The following is a 17,435-nucleotide window of genomic DNA, read 5'->3' on the forward strand; positions in this document are numbered from 1 at the left end:
AACTGTGTAATGACTACTAATGCTGTGCATTTCTATTCAGTAATGTCAAGGTACCTCAGACACCTATCACACCACATTGTGATAGGTGTGGTACAGGCACACAACAAGCTGGCATTGTCTATAAAAAATGACAAAGAGAGAGCTCTGAAATTTTTTTGGCACTTTTGTCCTAGAATCTGCTCCCTGTGCAGCCCCAGCCCTGGCCACATGCTGTTTTAAGCCCCCAGTGGTTCAGCAATCCACAGCCCTTGTGTTGCAGAGTCAGAGCAGGGCCAGATGGTATTTCACACACTAGAGTGCCATGTCTGCACTGTTTGTGTATGCACACTCCTTCAGCCAGGCACCCTTTGCCCAGCTTGCAGGTCATATGTTGGCCATCCTCCCTATCCCAAATCCAGTGAAGATGTTTATCCTAGTGACAGGAGGCCTGCAGTGAGTGAGAGGATCATACATCCTTCTTACCAACACAGAAGATGCCAGATCAGAGACAAAGAAAACCCTTTTATAGCTGCTGCTCTGAAGTGGCTGTGAATTTGAGGGATCCTTTTATGGTAGGAGACTAAGGAAATTATGGCCATGCCTGAGGCCACACACAGACACAGGTCTCTGCCTTCACCACAGGGGTATGGGCTTGGGAACTCAGCCTTCCTGGGACTCAGGTGAGTGCTGCCACAAATGGGGTGCGGTATGTACCTGGTGCGGTGCATGAGGTTAGTGGGGCATGCACTGAGGAGCAGAGAGGCTCGTACACAGGGGAGCAGTAAAGGACTGGGCTGTTCTTGCCCTTACAAGCAGCTGCTTCAGGTGATTGAAAGTAACTAGCCCAGGATTATCTCTGGAATTATTATTAATGACTTAGACAAAGCCTGTTGTAAAGGTGATTTTTATTTTGACAGTGTCTGAAATACTTACTGGCAGCGGCTTATCTGGTCCTACTTCATGAGTAAGGGCATCCCTCAGCAGTACAGACTGTTAGTGCGGGTATCTGATCTGCATGGAGTTGAGGGAATGGAGGCTTAGCCATCCTTGCACTTGCTCTCATGAGGCTGGCAGGCAGGGCTGCTCTTAATTTGACTCTGATCAACATTGCTGGCAGGGGCCCTGAGAAGTAGAAAATAGCTGCACAGTGGTTCACTCTGGTCTGGATCCCACTTTGCCTGGCAAGGATGAAAGAGCAGCCTTATACTAGTGTTTCAGCAACTGAGGAGGTATGCTCCATGGGATAGACTCCTGAGCAGGGCATTTCTGGCCCTAGGTATTCATGGAGGAAGAGTGCAGAAGCCTGAAGGTCACATCCCAGCAGGGAAAGGGAGAAGCTTTGTCCACAGGGACCTTGGAACCTCCTCTCTCCTCTGTGGGAGGGCTGCACTGATGCATGCCAGGGATCCCCATATTTGGTCAGTGACACAGCATTTTGGCTGCCTTAATTGGCTCTGACATGACAATTGCAACTGGCACCTGCTGAGCCCTCAGGGCCATCTGAGGCAGCAGCTGCCACTGACAGGAGCACACACGATCCCTGGCCCAACATCACAAAATTACAGAGACATTTCTCATGTAGCTGGTAGCATCATGGTGTCTGCAAAAGGGGCCAAATTCATCCCCTCTGTGACTCTACAGAGAGTGCTGAGATGCCAGCAAGGCACTTGAGAACTGAGCAGAGCCTTTTCCTTCAGCATTTTGGGGTTCACTCTCCTCACAAGGGCTGGAAAGGTTCTATGGTGAACAAGCCTTATGTCCCATAAACTAGAGGGCTGAAGCAAGCAGAGACTGTGGTTTGTCATTTGTTTACTTGGGCTAACTCCAGCTCCAGGTCTGGAAACTCACAGTGATCCTCCAAGAGCCCATCAGTCTACATCTTTTCTCCTAAAGGCTACTGCCTACTGTGGGATCCCTACAACAGCAAGTAACTCCAGCTGCACCTGAGCTAGGAGGGCCAATCACAGAGGTCCCCCTGGCTGCCCCATGCACAGAGTCCCTCCAAGTCCCCGCTGATTCCATTTCCACAGACGAGCTCAGTGTGAACTCTCCACTGCTCTGCTCCCCGCATCTGGAGCAGCTAAGGCACTGTCCATCCTTCCTGCTGCAGAGTAGCTTGGCCAGAAGCAACATGAATCCAAGGCAAACAAGAGAAGATCAGAGGCACATTTATTCCTCTTTCCTCCTGAGAGCTGCAGGCACTTTTACAGACCAACAAGCACCTTCCATCTCCACAAAGGTCAGCCACTAGCTCAGAAGCGAGGCACTGGGATCATCTCTCCCCTCTTCTCAGTACCCTTCTGGGCTAGAGCACAGCATCTGTTTAACAGCCCACTGTGACACAGCCTCACAGTTTAGGATAAGAGTGACCCTTGCCATTTGGGGTGAGAGAGGAGCACCCTGCATGGTGCTCAACAAGCACTTGACCTAGGAGAAAGCTTGCATTACAGTCCCTCACAGTAACACTTTAGTCACCCTCTTTTTTCAGTTCCAAATCCCTTTTTCCAGCCATCAGGCTTAAGAAGCATAAGTCTGGCATATATATGGCTGCCTCACAGCCCTTCTAAACACTGATAGTGAGAAATAGGGGTCTGGCACCATGGATTCCTCATCCCTGTCCCCCCATCCCTCCCTGCTCAAGCCCAAATCTGAGGCCTTTAGGACTCTTCTTTCCCTTTTCCTTCCTCAGACTGTTCTTCTTTCCCCACTGGTTGCTCCTGTTGTGTTATCTTCACCTCGTTGACTCTGGCCTTCACCTCCTTCCCCATCCGTGGAGCCACAATGCTTAAGATGCCATCGTGGGACAACGTGGCTCTCACCAGCAAGGGGTCAACATCCAGAGGGAGGATGTAGGTCCTAGTGAACTCTCGGGAGATGAAGCCATGGCGGTCAGCCTTCTGTGGGTGCTGTCCCATCACCTCCAGCAGGTTGTCTACGGTGCGGACAGTGAGCTCATCTGGCAGGAAGTGACAGACATCCAGGAACACCTGGAATTTGTGCTCATTGAGGCTGATCTCAGAGGTGCCTCGATCCAGCTGCTTATTGATCCGAGGCCTGATGTAGTAGCCGTGGTACAGAGCAGGGGCTAAAATCTCACATGGGGACACACCTGAAAATGAGACTCAGTCAGGAGTGTGAGGTTTCCAGGGGAAGGAGTTGGTTGGCAGCAGATAGGGGAGGGTGACAGGAGGAGGCTGGGACCTGGCAAACACCTTGGTTTTGCCACCACATCAGCACTATATGGATGGAGCCTCCTGCGGTTCCTACCTCTGTGTCTCCAAAACACAGAGAGACCCAGATGCCTGCCAGCCACTGCCTCCCACCACACAGCTGGCAGCTGCCAGCAAACCCAAGGACATCCATCTTTCGCATGTCTGCTGGGTGCATAGGGAGGCACTGGGTGCTCTGCAGTGCAAAGCCCACAGCCAGGGATGGGCATGGAAAATGCTGATGGTGAAAAACTAAATGCCTTTTGTGTGCCATTGTCCAGGGGGCTTTCCTTGGAGCTTTTTGCCTTTTCACACTGTTGTGCTGGTGCTGAATGGTTCTGCTGCTGCCCACATTCCTTCCCCTTTGCCAGCTACTGCCCGGCTTTGTGCTGAACACCCCAGCTCAGCTTTTCTCCACTGCCCCCGGCTGCAAAAACTCCCCTCTCCCCCCTCCCTGGCACATTTTGCATTTGTATATGTTTGCACAGCATATGCATGAATGCCAGACCATTGTGGGCATGAGGGAGGGACAGGAGAAGCAGCAGTAGGCATGGATGGAGGAACTGGACCTGAAGAGAGAGACCCTGGCTATTCCCTGGTCATTCCCCCCTGATTTGACCTGGATTCTTATTCTCAAAATTCCTTGGCTCCAGCTTCCCTGGCCTGCTCTGGAGCTCTGTCTCCCCAGGGGGACTCCACCAGCCCTCCTGCACCAGAGGAGAGAAAAAGGTGCTGGGGGCACCCCATCTATTTTCTTACCTTCACCAAAGTTCTGGTCGTAGATCTTGCTAGGGTTGGCAAACTCGTACTCCGAACTCATGGGGTAGGCATGGGGGACAGTCCGTGCAGACATGGTGTGTTCGGGAAGAGGACCTTCCAGCACTCACTGCCTCTGAGAGTGAAAGCTGCAGATTGAAAGGTTTTAATTGGGTGAATTCCACAGGGAGGAGTGTGTGATAAAAAGATGGACGAAAATAGCCACGCGCACAGGCCCCAGGATGCCTCGCCAGGGTGACGAGGGAAGCTTCTCACTGCATTCCAGAAGGGAGTGCAGGCACTGCCAGCAGTCAGGGACGCCTCAGGAAAATTCTGCACCTCTTCCCAGCTTTCAAGATCCCTTCCTTGTGCAGGGCGTGCAGAAGGCAAATGGGCATCCACGTACAGCAGGGAGGCACAAAGGTGTGCTGAGGGAGGCTAAAGTAGGAGAAAGCAGGGCAGACTCCAGGCTCTGCTGCCTGTGGTGCTCCCACAGGCAAGGGCCAGCAAGAAGGCTTATTGCAAGAAGGCTCAAGGAGTCCCTGACACTGGTCCAGCTGGCCCTGAAACACCACGTGTGGACAGGGCAGTAGCTAATGCTGGGTGGTGCTTGATCAGGTCGTGCAAAGTCATGTGAAGTCACTATCACACCCATCGCCCTGCTGTGAACTTAGGGCCCAAATCAGCCTCTCCTGTGCCCTACACAAAGGAGCTTGATTTTCCCAGAAGCTGAGCAGACAGCTCAAGTCTTTTGTTTCCATGAGTGGTGAAATGCTGCAGATAGTTAAGCAGGTCTAGACAGGATCTAGATCCCACTACTGACACCTCCACATCCCAAACTGTGCTGCTGCGAGCTGGCTGTCCAGACTGTGCCCTGGCCAGGGCTTTGACACAATGTAATGAGACTCGGAGAAATGCCTGTGCCAGAGATCACTAGTTAATCAGGGATCTGAAGGTGGCATAGAACTAGTTTTGTTGAAATGGGGGGTGGGGGGTGAGGGAGGGAAGTAGTGCCCGATTAAGCTCCTTGTCCCCTGAAACCAGAGATTTTCTTGAGTCCATGTCCCTGCAGTATGAGAGAGCAGGTGCACTACTGTTGATATAATGGAGAATTAGAGAAGGTATTTATGGCCTGCATTTGCACAGACCAAATTCTGCTCCCTATTCTTGCAGGCAAGCTGAGAGGAAGAGGGTCAGACTGTAAAGCCAGTAATTGTATTTAAGTTGCGAGCTCTCAGAGGCAGAGAATAGCTATTGCCCTTTAAGGACAGTTGCTAGGCTGAAGCCATTCTTCCCATGATTTAGGTTCACAGGTGAGGCAGGAATTAAAATAAGTGTGTGACTTGAGATGTATTAGGAGCATAATTATAGGAAATCATCTTAGTGGAGGGGCACAGGCAGACAGTGGTAGGTAGGTAGCTTGCATCCCTGCAAAGGTGTGCAGCACCATGGAGGCCATTGGCATGCCCAGTTTATCTCTGCTCACAGCCCTCTGGAGTACTCTGAGGTCACAGTGTCAGGCTCTTCTGCTCTTTCCAGCAAAGTGGTTTCTGTAATGGGCAAAGGACGAGAGGTTTTGGGCTATAGCACTGTGGAGAAAGCCATCCTTCATTCACACACGCCAATGGGCATGCACTAAGGCAGCAGGGCTTAGTGGGCTGCAGGGAGCTGCACCCACCTCCTGGGATCTTTCCTGCCCCCTGACTAAAGCAGGCTTGTGGCTTCCTTTGCCTTAAGAAGAGGCAAAGGAACTCTCTAGTCTCTTCCTAGACTGGTGGGTGACGTGGGGAGCTGAAGTCTCAGTGCTGGCAGTGGCAACAATGGCCCCTTGTCATTTTCCCTGTGAGCCAAAGATAGGAGCTGCATTGATCCTGCTGGCACCCAAAGCAGCTGTGAACATCCGCCAAGCCTGCCTGTGACTCTGCAGATAAACAGCACGTGGGGAGCGGGGCGGGCGGCTGGGCAGTTTGGCTTCTTGCTGCCCCATTAGGCTCCTTTTCTTCTTCTCCCCTTCGCCCTCCTCCTCAGCAGTGTGTTCAAATCCCGCAGACAGCTACTGGGCACCGCTGAAGGGACCAGCCCAGGACTGGGACAATAAAATCCCTGACACCACTGTTCAAGAGGCCTCAGCAGGGGAGGGGGGCAGGGGGAGGCCAGGCCAGCTGCATGGGTATAAAGCTGTCCCTAGCTCCCGACACAGCACTGCAGCACAGTTGTTTGCCAGGCTCCTCCAGCGCACTCCAATGGATATCACCATTCATAACCCCCTGATCCGCAGACCCCTGCTATCTTGGTTGGCACCGAATCGTATCTTTGACCAGATTTTTGGAGAGCATCTGCAGGAGTCAGAGCTGCTCCCTGCTTCCCCCAGCTTCAGTCCCTTCCTGATGAGATCCCCCATTCTTCGGATGCCCAGTTGGCTAGAGACGGGACTCTCTGAGGTAATCTTCTCTTCTTAATGCTCTTTGTTATCACTGTGTGCACATCCTGATGGGTCTGGAGCTGGAGACCCATGAGAGCGGAGAACTTGAAAGCTGCTTGTAGGTGGTTATTAGGAAAAGGCTGGGGAAGAGGGTGTTGTGTTTGTGCCTCCGCTCCTCTGCATTAGGCAAGAACCTCTGCAAGCTCTGTTAATCATTTGTGACTGAGAGTAAGTATTGCCGTAGTGATAGGAATAGAGGCAAACTGAGTTGAGCGTGTGTGGGAAATGACTGCAAGAGCGGATGAAAGAAAGGAGTAAGCCTAATTCCCCTGTCTGCTCTGCAAAACTTTCAATCCCACTACCTCCTGAGAAGCAAACAACACAGGGAGTGGTATCCTCATGTCAGGCAGTATGGGAGCTCAGAGTTGCTGAGGGAAAACAGGCATAAAGAGTCACTACTGAGGAGAGCAGCTTTTTAAGAAAGACACAGGACCAAAAGGATCATGAAGCAGCCGTCTGCTTGCTTCAGGGTCTGAGCACACAGTTCAACCAACCTTGACTGTTCTGTGAGTCAACTGTCTTATTTACAAGTAACTTGTAGAGCTATTCTAAGCCAAAGTAGTGAGAGGAAAGTATTTTTTTAATCTTCCCTTGAGTGACCTGGGTCTGGCTGTCCACTGAAGCAGACATAATAAGCACCACAGATAATAACATCTGACTATCTCAGTGGAGAAATCTTCACAAATAATGTAGAAGGAGGAGGAGGAAGCATTCAGATTCCCAGGTCAAACTGCAGAAACCAGTAAGCCTAGAGCTGGCACAGAGGTTGCTTCCACGTCCCAGAACAGAGCTCCAGGAGGCTCGCGTGCTTGCTGACTATGAATACAGCAGGAAGGCAGAGACAGCCAGCTCATATAGCAAAGTCCCACAAATATGTCCAAGACAGGCAGAAAATGCAAACTCAACCTCAGGAAACAGTAAAAAGCAATATTTGTTAGAGGTGATAAAGTGCAAAATGGAAGGGAAGGAGGTGAGATTAGCAGCAGGTGTCTCAGAGTTTTGGCAGAAGTCCTGCTGCTCAGATAACAGAGGTGAGCAGTGAGGCAGTACCGCTCACCAGTGACACATTATTTTGATTACTAAAGAGTGATAATGCAAAGGAAGGCCTGCAAGCCTGCAGATGAGCTGTAGTCAGCTGCACAGTCAGTCAGGGTTTCTTTTGCTTGAAAGACTTTGCAAAATCCAGTCACAGAAACTGGAAACCTCCAGACATTCTGTAAAAAGCATTGGATGCAAAACGTGTATGCCAACTAAAGAGTCAGTTTTAACAAATTCAGGTTAAGAGAATCTCTTCCTCCCTCCCAAGGAAAACATTTATCCCCTGTGATCAAGAGAAAGCATTCACATTTTAGATACTGTAGTGATGGGCATTAATGTAACAGGCCAGCAAGGGACAAAGCCACCCAGATCAGAATCCCAGGATCAAATGAAGGTCAGACAGTGCATAAGGGGATACCAGTTTGAGTCTTGAACTGCTATATTCTGAGACCCTATTAAAGATTAAACCCTCACCTGCTCTTTTCTGAAGTTACCTCCTTGTTTTGCAGATGAGACTGGAGAAGGACAAATTTTCTGTAAATCTTGATGTGAAGCATTTCTCCCCTGAGGAGCTAAAAGTGAAGGTGCTTGGGGACATGATAGAAATTCACGGGAAACATGAGGAGCGCCAGGTACTTCTACTTTAACTGTGCGACTGATAGTCAGTGTGAACTTCCTCATCTATGGTTAAAAAAGGAGACTGCAAAACAATCCTTTCCTGTGCTAATCTCAAATACTTGTAAATGTTTTTTATCAACCAGTCCTAATGGAAGATGCTCTGTGCAACCCCCCAGCTCATCCCAGACTGGGCAGCAACAGGGTAGAGATTTCTTGCTGATGTTACATGAACTGTGAACTGAACTGGAAAATCATCTTAGAACCGGGCATTTCTGGGCCTCCCTCTTTCTGGGAAGAGGCCAGGAATGCAGGGAGGCATTCAATAAGCTAACAACGAAGTGTAGTAATTAAACCACATAATGAATCAGTGCATTACCCTGTTCCGTTACTATGAAGCTACCTCTTCCTGAAAAAGGCCCATCCATCAGTTTGTAATCCTTAAATGCTGTGTTCTGCTGTCAGTCATCCCACTGCTTCCTGGCTCTGGACACCTGTGTGGCAACTAGGCACAGGAGTCAAAAGGCATGTCCCAAGCTCTGTGTAAGAGCATTTACCAGTCCCCATCTCCCTCCCACCCCCCACCTCCTTGCCAGAAGGAAAGTAATCCACATGATAAAATAGCTATGTCACTGGAATTGTCAGCTGTAAGACCTTCTGGGAGCACAGATCTGTCAGTCAGGAAATACAGCATTACTTGTAGCTGGTGGAAGCATGTAATCCTGACATAGCTTCTGCAAATTTTTTTGGCTAAGAAAATAATCAAGTACTATAGCAGAAACCAGCTCACTAGAAAGTTGTGTATTACCAGAGCTCTGGAGACCCTCAGGAACAGATGTAGTTGGGCACTGCATGTAGGTCTAGCTGCTGCATCTTAGGAATGACAGCATACCACTGTGCTATGAAGCCAGTCTCTGGCTGGCACAAGAGCTGGAACATAAAGCTTACTCCTGTAAACAGTGTACCTACAGGCACCTGCAGCCTAAGCAGGGCATTGTCTCACTTTGGCCAGTCTTGGCTCTTTTAAAAGGGCATCTCATAATAAAAACTCTTTTAACTTTCTGAAATGTTTTCCTTTGAGAGCTGGATCTTCCTGAGCTCAGACTTTATGCAAAGGACCCATGGTTTAGGTGGAACTGAGTGATTCTAATCAGGGCTGTTCCTTCTCTTCTCCTTTTGAAGGATGAGCATGGCTTTATTGCCAGGGAGTTCAACAGGAAATACAGGATTCCAGATGATGTGGACCCTCTGACCATAACTTCATCACTCTCTCTGGATGGTGTCCTGACAGTGAGCGCACCGAGGAAACAAAGCGATGTCCCTGAGCGCACTATCCCTATCACCCGTGAAGAGAAGCCTGCCATTGCAGGAGCCCAAAGGAAGTAGGCTGCTATTTAAAGTCACCCCGGGGGGCCATTCAAGAGCACTTTTCCTCAGATGCCAGCTATACTGAATGGCTACTCTTATTATTTATGCTGAGTAAGTTTACTAACAAATAAAACATGAATAAGCAGTTTGTATTTTTTTGTTTTGAGCACTGAGGACAAGGGAAGTGTTGGGTCAAGAAAGCCAAGGTTGCTGTGCAAGGAAACATACCTGGCATCATTCTTGCTTACACCTTGAGTGGCAGGTGTGTCCAGGAGAGCTTGTCTTGGTGTTCAGAAACACTTTGCTAGTTTCACTTCATGTACTCTAATGTTTTGCAAACATCTAATTGCATAAGCCTTTTCCTTCAACATTGCCAGAGGATTTCAGAGTGTTTCACAAACAACAGAAAAGTTTCACCAGCGGAGATTAGACTGGTAAAACAACTTTGTGACGATTGAAAGCCATTCAAAGTGTGGGTATTAGACAACAACTGAATGGAAGACAACTGTATCTTAAATCTCTAGAATGACTCATGTTACAGAGAAGCATCCAAGTGCTGCAACGATTTCAGAGCATTTGCAGGTGAAAACTGCATAGCTGCAGTAAACATAGATATATACAGAGAGGAGAGAAACAACCTGCTCTCATGGTGCAAATCACATCGCTTTGAAACTATGTTGTCAGTGTCCTTGAAACAATGAGCAGGACCTGACGTCTACAGTATTTATATATATATATTTACAGCTCTGATTTATGCTAACATTGTTGAGTGGTACAAAACACTATAAAGTCCTTCTCAGGTGTCATCATCTGCTTAGCACCTCTCTTCAAAGGGATATGAGCATAAAGGAAAGTCTGTATTGCTGGAATTGAATTTCTAAAATTCATCTCCAAAAAGAACAGAATGCCATAGATCTGTCACACAGATCATCAGACTCAGTTATAACCTATTTTCTAACCTGCTAAGACAAAAGTTGTATTAGAAGGGATCAGTTTAAATCTCAAATGAACTGAGAGGGCATCCTTCTTCCATGGTATTAAGTGAGAAAAATAAAATGAGCACTCAGTGATGTGGGGTCATTGTCAAATACCCTAATTCCCACCTAATTGCCAAGGTCTAGTGTTTCCTATTAGCTGGTTCTAATAAGCTCTTCCAGTTAAGGTGTTAGTGGGTTTGACTGATAAGGTGTAGGGTGACTGGTGACTTGCACACAAAACAAATGACAGAAACATGCATAGGTTGCAAACAATGCAGCTTAGAAAGCAGGAAGAACATTTTTCACATGATGCTACATTTGGCTTTAATGTGTGACAGGTCTTTTTGCTTGAAGGATATCCTTGTAGCACTGCTAGCAGACAGGCCTCCTGTTTTTCTGCAGGCATAGTCTGCAGATTGTCTCCATCTCAGTTGCTTTTCCTGCACACTTCTTGTTCCTTCTCTGAGTGTTGGACACAAGCAAAGAAAACGCTGCCATATGGAGGCCTGTAGTCTATTGTATGGAAGGACTGAGCAGTTGGGTTGAATGAAGGAGGTTCCAGCTCAGGGTGGTGGCCTGGAAACCAATGAGATTCTCATTGAAATCCTAAACACAAATAAACTTGAGGAAGTAAGTGCAAAGTAGTAAGAATATATCCAGAAAGTGCAACTGAGGGAAATTTTTTCTATAGAGCAGGGTTTTGTTAGGCTCAAACTCAGAAGCAAGAAATGGGAATTTTGAGTGAAAGCTCCTTGGGGATAAACCTGATGAGGTTAGCTAGTCAAGAATACTTGAAATGCAAATAGTACTCCCTGAATGACTCGAAATACCTGTTCTGTGGCAGCACTGGAGCACAACTCAACAGTAAGAAAATGACAGAAAACAATTCTGTCATCTCTAAGCACAAATGTCATTAAGAAGCTCCTCTTTAGCTACACTACAGATCCAAGAGACTATGTTTCAGTTCTGTGCACGTACTTTTTATTCTCTGATGCTTTCCGTTGTTGTAATCTGAAGCGTATGTTGTTTCAAAGCAATGAGTATACTGAAAAGAAAAACTCACATTTAGCATGGCTAAATATAAGTAAAAAACTTTAACATTTTATATCTTACAGGAAGACCAAAGTATCTGCAATTGCACTACTACTTTCAAATCAGACTAACCTAAGATCACAAAGCTTCGGTGATGACTTTTGATTCACCATCTGAACAGCAGAGGCAAGAGAGCTGGACTGGGGCCACTGTTACAAGGAGTAAGACTGAGTTTAAACAAAAAAACATTCCCCACATCTTTACTCCTGTAGTGGGACTGTTGTAGGGCACTCAACAGAGAAAAAGGTGCTGACTGTTGCCTTTCTGCATTTTTAAAAAACAGTAGAAAAGACTAGGAGCAGGGCTGCAGAAAGGGAAGCTACTCATTAGAGGCTTACCTCTGATGTGTTTGTAGCTGGGGATGAAAAAGATAATGTTCTGTGTGCATGACAAATGTAGTGACCAGTAATCATCTCAACTGAGACTTGCTATATCTACAATAAGGAAAAGCGCAAGGACATACTTGGGAAGGAAGTGGCTTGGGCTGCACAATTCTCTAGATATTGTACCATTCTTCATTCCAGTTACCCGTAAGGGTTTTTGTTGAGTAATCATTTTCATTGGTGGTGTACCTTCAGCCATACTGGAAAAAGTGAGAATTGCTGTCCCAGGCCATCTACAGTTCCCCATGTCCAGTAGCATGCATTAAGGAGCCACAGAGGGAGTTGTACAAACAAATCTTGGACATGATCTGGCAATAGAAATCAACAGTTCCCTAGGATCAGCTTGGATCTCAACAGCAGGTAACATGACATGGAATGTTGTCCCTTCGACCCCCCTGGTGGCTGAAGAGGGACCTCCTGTACCTTCACGTGTGACAGAGGGCATCAAAGAAGAATTGTGTTCCTTCTTGATGCCAAAAACCATTTTTTTTCTTTTTTTTGGGGGGAGGGGGAGAAGGTGGTATGGTAAGTATCTATTTTGCTGAACTGTATACTGCATTTCTCAATTTCACATCACTGAATACCTCTTGGAGTACCTTACCTACCCTTTGAAATAGACAAAGGGACCCAATGCAGGAACCAAGACCAGACCTCATAAACTGCAGGTGGTAGGTCTCTCCTGCAGCTTGCCTTCGCCAATTTTAAGCCTTCCACTGTCATTACCCATGTGACTCCTGAACACTGTCCTTGCCCTGTGCAGCAGCTGACGACACACAAGTAGAACAGGTGACAGAAAAGCATCGCTATTCTCTCTCGAGCCGTAACTTGCAGTGCTGGGACAGCTGCGGCACGCAATTACAGCTCCTGGCCTCGCCAGGGACGCCAGCAGCTATCTGCGCCCTGCGCAAAGGGCCCGCGAGGGGGAGCGGCTGCCGACAGAGCACCGGGGAGGCCCGCAGAGGCCCAGGCCGCGGCCAAGCGAAGAAGCCGCTTCCCCAGCGGGCCCACGGCAGGCGCCGAGGCCCGGGGCGCGGCGAGGCGCTGCACGCCGACCCACAGCCGGCCGCCCGAGACCTCACGGGCGAGCGGGGCAGCGCGGGCTGACGCCACCGACAGGCGATGGGGCAGCGCGGGCTGACGCCACCGACAGGCGATGGGGCAGCGCGGGCTGACGCCACCGACAGGCGATGGGGCAGCGCGGGCTGACGCCACCGACAGGCGATGGGGCAGCGCGGGCTGACGCCACCGACAGGCGATGAGCGCAGCGGCGGCCCGCTGGCCGGAAGAAACGTCATGAGGGAGCGCCGGCAGCTGCGGACATGGAGGCGGCGCGGCGCGTCTTGCTGCTCGGGGAGGGCAACTTCTCGTTCGCGGCCTCGCTGTGCGGGGCCGCGGGGACCCACGTCGTGGCCACTTGCTACGAGAGCGAAGAGGAGGTGTCCAGGTGGGAGCGAGCCGCGGAGAGCATCCGGCGGCTGCGGGAAAGAGGTGGGTTGGCGCAGGCGGGGCACGGCCGGCCGGTGGGGAGGGAGGGTGGTAGTGGGGGCCCTCGGTCAAAGCGACGTGTGAGGCTGGGACGGGGAGAGAAAGGGTGTCACTAGTGCTCGGCCGTTAGCTGTAACCGCTCCTCTCGTAACTGTCGATGCAAGGCTCCAGAGCGGCATGCCCTCGTTAAACCGGGGACCTGGCGCTGCCGTGCCTCAGTAGGAGCTGTGCACTCGCTTTATAGCCCTTCACCACTCCAGGCATCTCAGAAGCCTGCTTCTGCCACGAGGAATTGGAATTGTCCAAGAGGCTACATCAAAATACCCTAAAATCTAATCATACCGAAATAGTACTGAGACAAGTAGCCAGTTAGAAGTCTCTGCGAGAAAGCAAAGGGAACCTAGGCTTTCTGGATTTCCTAATGCACATGAATGGGAAGATGCCTGGCAGCTGTTACTCTGATATGCTTAAAAATGGACTAGAGGACTTTAATTGATACTTTTCTTTCAAAATGTCCATAGTGAGGAACATCAGTGTCTTGTTTTTCGTTTACTTTTGAAGGAGCTGAAGTTATGTTTTCTGTGGACTGCACCAAGCTGAAGGACTATTTTTTACCAGAAAAAAGAGAATTTGATTGTATTTATTTCAACTTCCCTCACTGTGGGAGAAAGGCTGGGGTAGTGAAGAATAGAGAGCTTCTTGCCCACTTTTTCCATAGGTGAGTAAACCAGAAGTAGTTCTATGCTAAATGACTGCTTTTATACAGACTTCTAGCTGTGTTACAGGGTAGGTTTTTTTCCTGGCACTATAAAATCCCTGGGTGTGCTAGCAGGATTTTTCTTGTTGCATGGCTTTCCTTCCAGCTCTGCAGAAGTGCTGACAGAGGAGGGAGAGGTCCATGTGGCTCTCTGCAATGGACAGGGCGGGACACCTGCTGATCAACCAAGGAGAGAATGGCACAACAGCTGGCAAATAGTGGCTATGGCAGCAGGAGCTGGATTTATCTTGAGTAACATTCATCCTTTTAAAGCAGAGACTATCCATGGATATAAGTGTACAGGCTACAGGTAACCACCATGTGGCAAAACGGAAAAGTTGGTATTTGTGCTCTTGTAATGCCTAGCACTAGTACCTTCATTTAGTATCTTGTTTGTTAGAGACAACTCCCTTAAATTTTCCTTAAAATAGGTACAGTTCTTTTTTGCCTCTAAGCAGAACAGCCAAGATAAAAATGCGAGCCTCTTGCCAAAGTACCCTCTAAAAAATAAGATTATCTTAGGATTTTAAAGGTCAAATGGTCCGTTTCAGAACAAATGGCAATCTTGGCTTAAAGACAGCAGGAGGACTGTGGTATGTGTTTCTGCTTAGCAGACAATCACAACATGGTTGATGTTGGCAGGGACCTCCTGCAATCATCTAGTCGTACCCTACAGCTCAAAGCAGAGCCAGCTAGAGCAAGTCACTCAGAGCCACATTCAGTCTCCAGGAGTGGAGACTGCACAACCTTTCTGTGCAACTTGTTCCAATGTTGGACCACTTGACCAGTAAAAATATGGTCATGTTGCATTTTTGTCACCTTGTAACAAGACCTGAGATTCAACAAGAGGTGTTATTGTTACAGTTATCTGTGTAATTTAATGCTTACTTGTGACACATTAAATATAGGAAACGATCAGTGACTTTTCTCTGCTTTTGTGTATTGTCAGAAGTCAAGATAAATCTTTCTGTGTAGAAGGTGCCTTAAACCACATTTTCACACGAAGCACACCACTTCTGTATTTCAAACCTATAATCTGCGAGATAGAACTGGAAAGCAGAAAAGTTTCTTTTCGAGTACCACAAGTACTTGTGGATAAAATTAATAGGTAAGTTTTAGAATTAGTTTCTGTTTGGCAATAATACACACTCGTGTCCTCAATGGAAATGACCAGCATAGGTGTCAGATAAAATGGAATTGCTTCACTTCCCCTTTACAGAATTTCCTGTTCCATTTCATCTTCAAGTCTGCTTCATGTTGGCTTGTGGTTATGGCCTACTTAAAAATAAGTCTACAGAACAAAAAGAAACTTTATGCTTGAGACCAAGTTGCTGTATACTTGAATGAACAAATAAAGATGAAAACTTTAATCTGTTTTACTGTGCCATGGAAGAAATTCAGGAGCTAACTTGGTGTCTGCTAATACCACTATATTAAGGCTAGCTAGGATGAAAAATGCTAACCTCTTAGACTAACTACTGCATACTTTGGAAACTATCCAGGACTTGCATAATTTGATTTATTTCTGTAGTTTGGTAATGTCTGTGCTGAGTGTAAATGGTGATGCTGACTGTTAAGTCCCAATCCTTTTTTACCAGCAAAATTGCGGTTAATTCTTGATTGCAACCTGGAGACAAACACCACTGTCCTGAAAACGTGTTAGCCATTGCAGTAACTTTGGTGAAAGACTTGGCTTACTCGGGTAGTTACTAGAAACAGGCTTAATATCTGAGATTGTTTTTGAGTAAATTGCTGCACCCAAATTATGATCACAGGAAGGCATTTTAAGGAAATCTGTTTAGTGGTGTCTGTAATTTGCATTTTTATTTTTCACAGGGGTTTCCTAGAACTAAATTCAAATCATCCAGTACAGACAGTAAAGAAGAAGCTCACTGCAGAGCTCAGCCAAACCTTTCCATTACAAAATATTGACTACTGCCTTTCTCTGCTCCACCAAGGTCACCTTAATGGTGTTTGTCCCTCAAATATCTTTTGGATCATTCTGAGCTCAGAGGAGACTCCAAGCACTGAAGAAATGTCTAACGGACTGGAAAACACAGTTTTATTTTCCCATGTTGATTTTTGCAGGGACCCAGATAAGAATGACTGGGTGAATGTACAAGAGGGATACCACATTTCAAAACAGTATTATCTCAGACCTTCCCTTCTCCCTTATGCTCAGGCAATAATACAAAGAGGACCCTTTCTCCCGGGGACACTTCATGTTCTTTCTGGCCCAGTTTTCAGGAAGTGTCTGATCACTCCTTACTCCACGCCTGTTTTTCATGAGATGGTTTTTGTATGTGCAGTTAACAGGGGTACGGAAAACAACTGTATCCAGATGTTGGTGAATAACATTAAAACCAGCATACATTCACTTCACCAGACCATTTCTAGCTTTAAACTGAATATCACTCTGCAGGAAGCAACGAGCTTTGCAGCAACGGAGCTAAATGACTGCTGCTTTTGAATCTCAGCTTAGTAAAATTCAGTACTTCATCTGTATGGAGATAGGTACTTCAGGCTCCTGTGAGAAGGGCGCCTGTGTGGGAATTATAGGGACAGCTCATTATGAACTAGCAAGCAGTGAGTTGGTTGTTGTCTTTGCTGCATTGAATCTTGACCTCCTAGCCATGCTGATCTGTGGAATATCTGACTGGCGAATGCTCTGGACATCAGACATGCGGTTCCTCCGTCAATTCCCTAGAGGAGAGTTAAGGCTTTTCAAGAGTTTTTCTCTCTATCCACCTTCCTATGTGCATGATGTCAGTTTTTGGGTTCCTGATGGGGAAGAATTTGATGAAGTTGCTTTTCACACCATTGCTAGGTGGGTGTCAAGTGAAACGGTCATATCCATCCAGTTAATCGACAGTTTCCAGCAGCCAGAGACTGGACGGAAGAGCCTCTGCTACCGGCTGACCTTTCAGTCCTGTGACAAGGCACTGAGCCGCCAGGAGGTGGCAGAGATGCAGCTGCTCTTTCGGAAGGAAATAAGCCAACGCTTGCATGTAACTCTTCGGTAGCTATATGTTGTTTTCAGGTGCTGGAACAGCATCTGCCCTTGTTGCCTATCTGGGAAATGTGGCCTACATCTTCTTGGACCTAACGCCGTGTGTTATTGCAGTGCCTCTTACAACGGCGGTGTGGACTTCAAGTACCTGCACACATTCTAAATGCAGAAATTCCTGTTAATGAAGATCAAGTGTCTTCCTGTTCTGCGTGTGTGTAATGAAACCTCATTTCAAAAAGTGGAGCCTTTCTTTGCTAGAGTCCTGTGAGACTGGACTTGATCTC

General features: G+C 47.7%; 3 protein-coding genes across 3 annotated transcripts; 2 read left to right on the top strand and 1 right to left on the bottom strand.

Moving 5' to 3' along the window:
* Positions 1 to 2,636: 2,636 nt before the first annotated feature.
* HSPB2 (heat shock protein family B (small) member 2) lies at positions 2,637 to 4,041 on the bottom strand (the record flags this gene model as incomplete). Its single annotated transcript, XM_082009877.1, has 2 exons — positions 2,637 to 3,088; positions 3,948 to 4,041. 2 exons carry the CDS (start codon positions 4,039 to 4,041, stop codon positions 2,637 to 2,639), a joined length of 546 nt encoding a protein of 181 aa, XP_081866003.1.
* Positions 4,042 to 6,187: 2,146 nt separating this feature from the next.
* On the top strand, positions 6,188 to 9,465 carry CRYAB (crystallin alpha B; the record flags this gene model as incomplete). The annotated part of the gene is made up of 3 exons (XM_082009972.1): positions 6,188 to 6,385; positions 7,974 to 8,096; positions 9,262 to 9,465. The coding sequence occupies 3 exons, from the start codon at positions 6,188 to 6,190 to the stop codon at positions 9,463 to 9,465; spliced, it is 525 nt and encodes a 174-aa protein (XP_081866098.1).
* Positions 9,466 to 13,945: 4,480 nt separating this feature from the next.
* On the top strand, positions 13,946 to 17,164 carry FDXACB1 (ferredoxin-fold anticodon binding domain containing 1; the record flags this gene model as incomplete). The annotated part of the gene is given in 5 exon segments (XM_082009985.1): positions 13,946 to 14,102; positions 14,248 to 14,451; positions 15,091 to 15,249; positions 15,978 to 16,598; positions 16,600 to 17,164. Coding segments are annotated over 5 exon segments (1,695 nt in total). The 5' UTR covers positions 13,946 to 13,956.
* Between the last annotated feature and the right edge of the window lie 271 nt (positions 17,165 to 17,435).

Source organism: Phaethon aethereus, assembly GCF_964289735.1.
Source record: "Phaethon aethereus genome assembly, chromosome: 23".
Lineage (NCBI taxonomy): Eukaryota > Metazoa > Chordata > Aves > Phaethontiformes > Phaethontidae > Phaethon > Phaethon aethereus.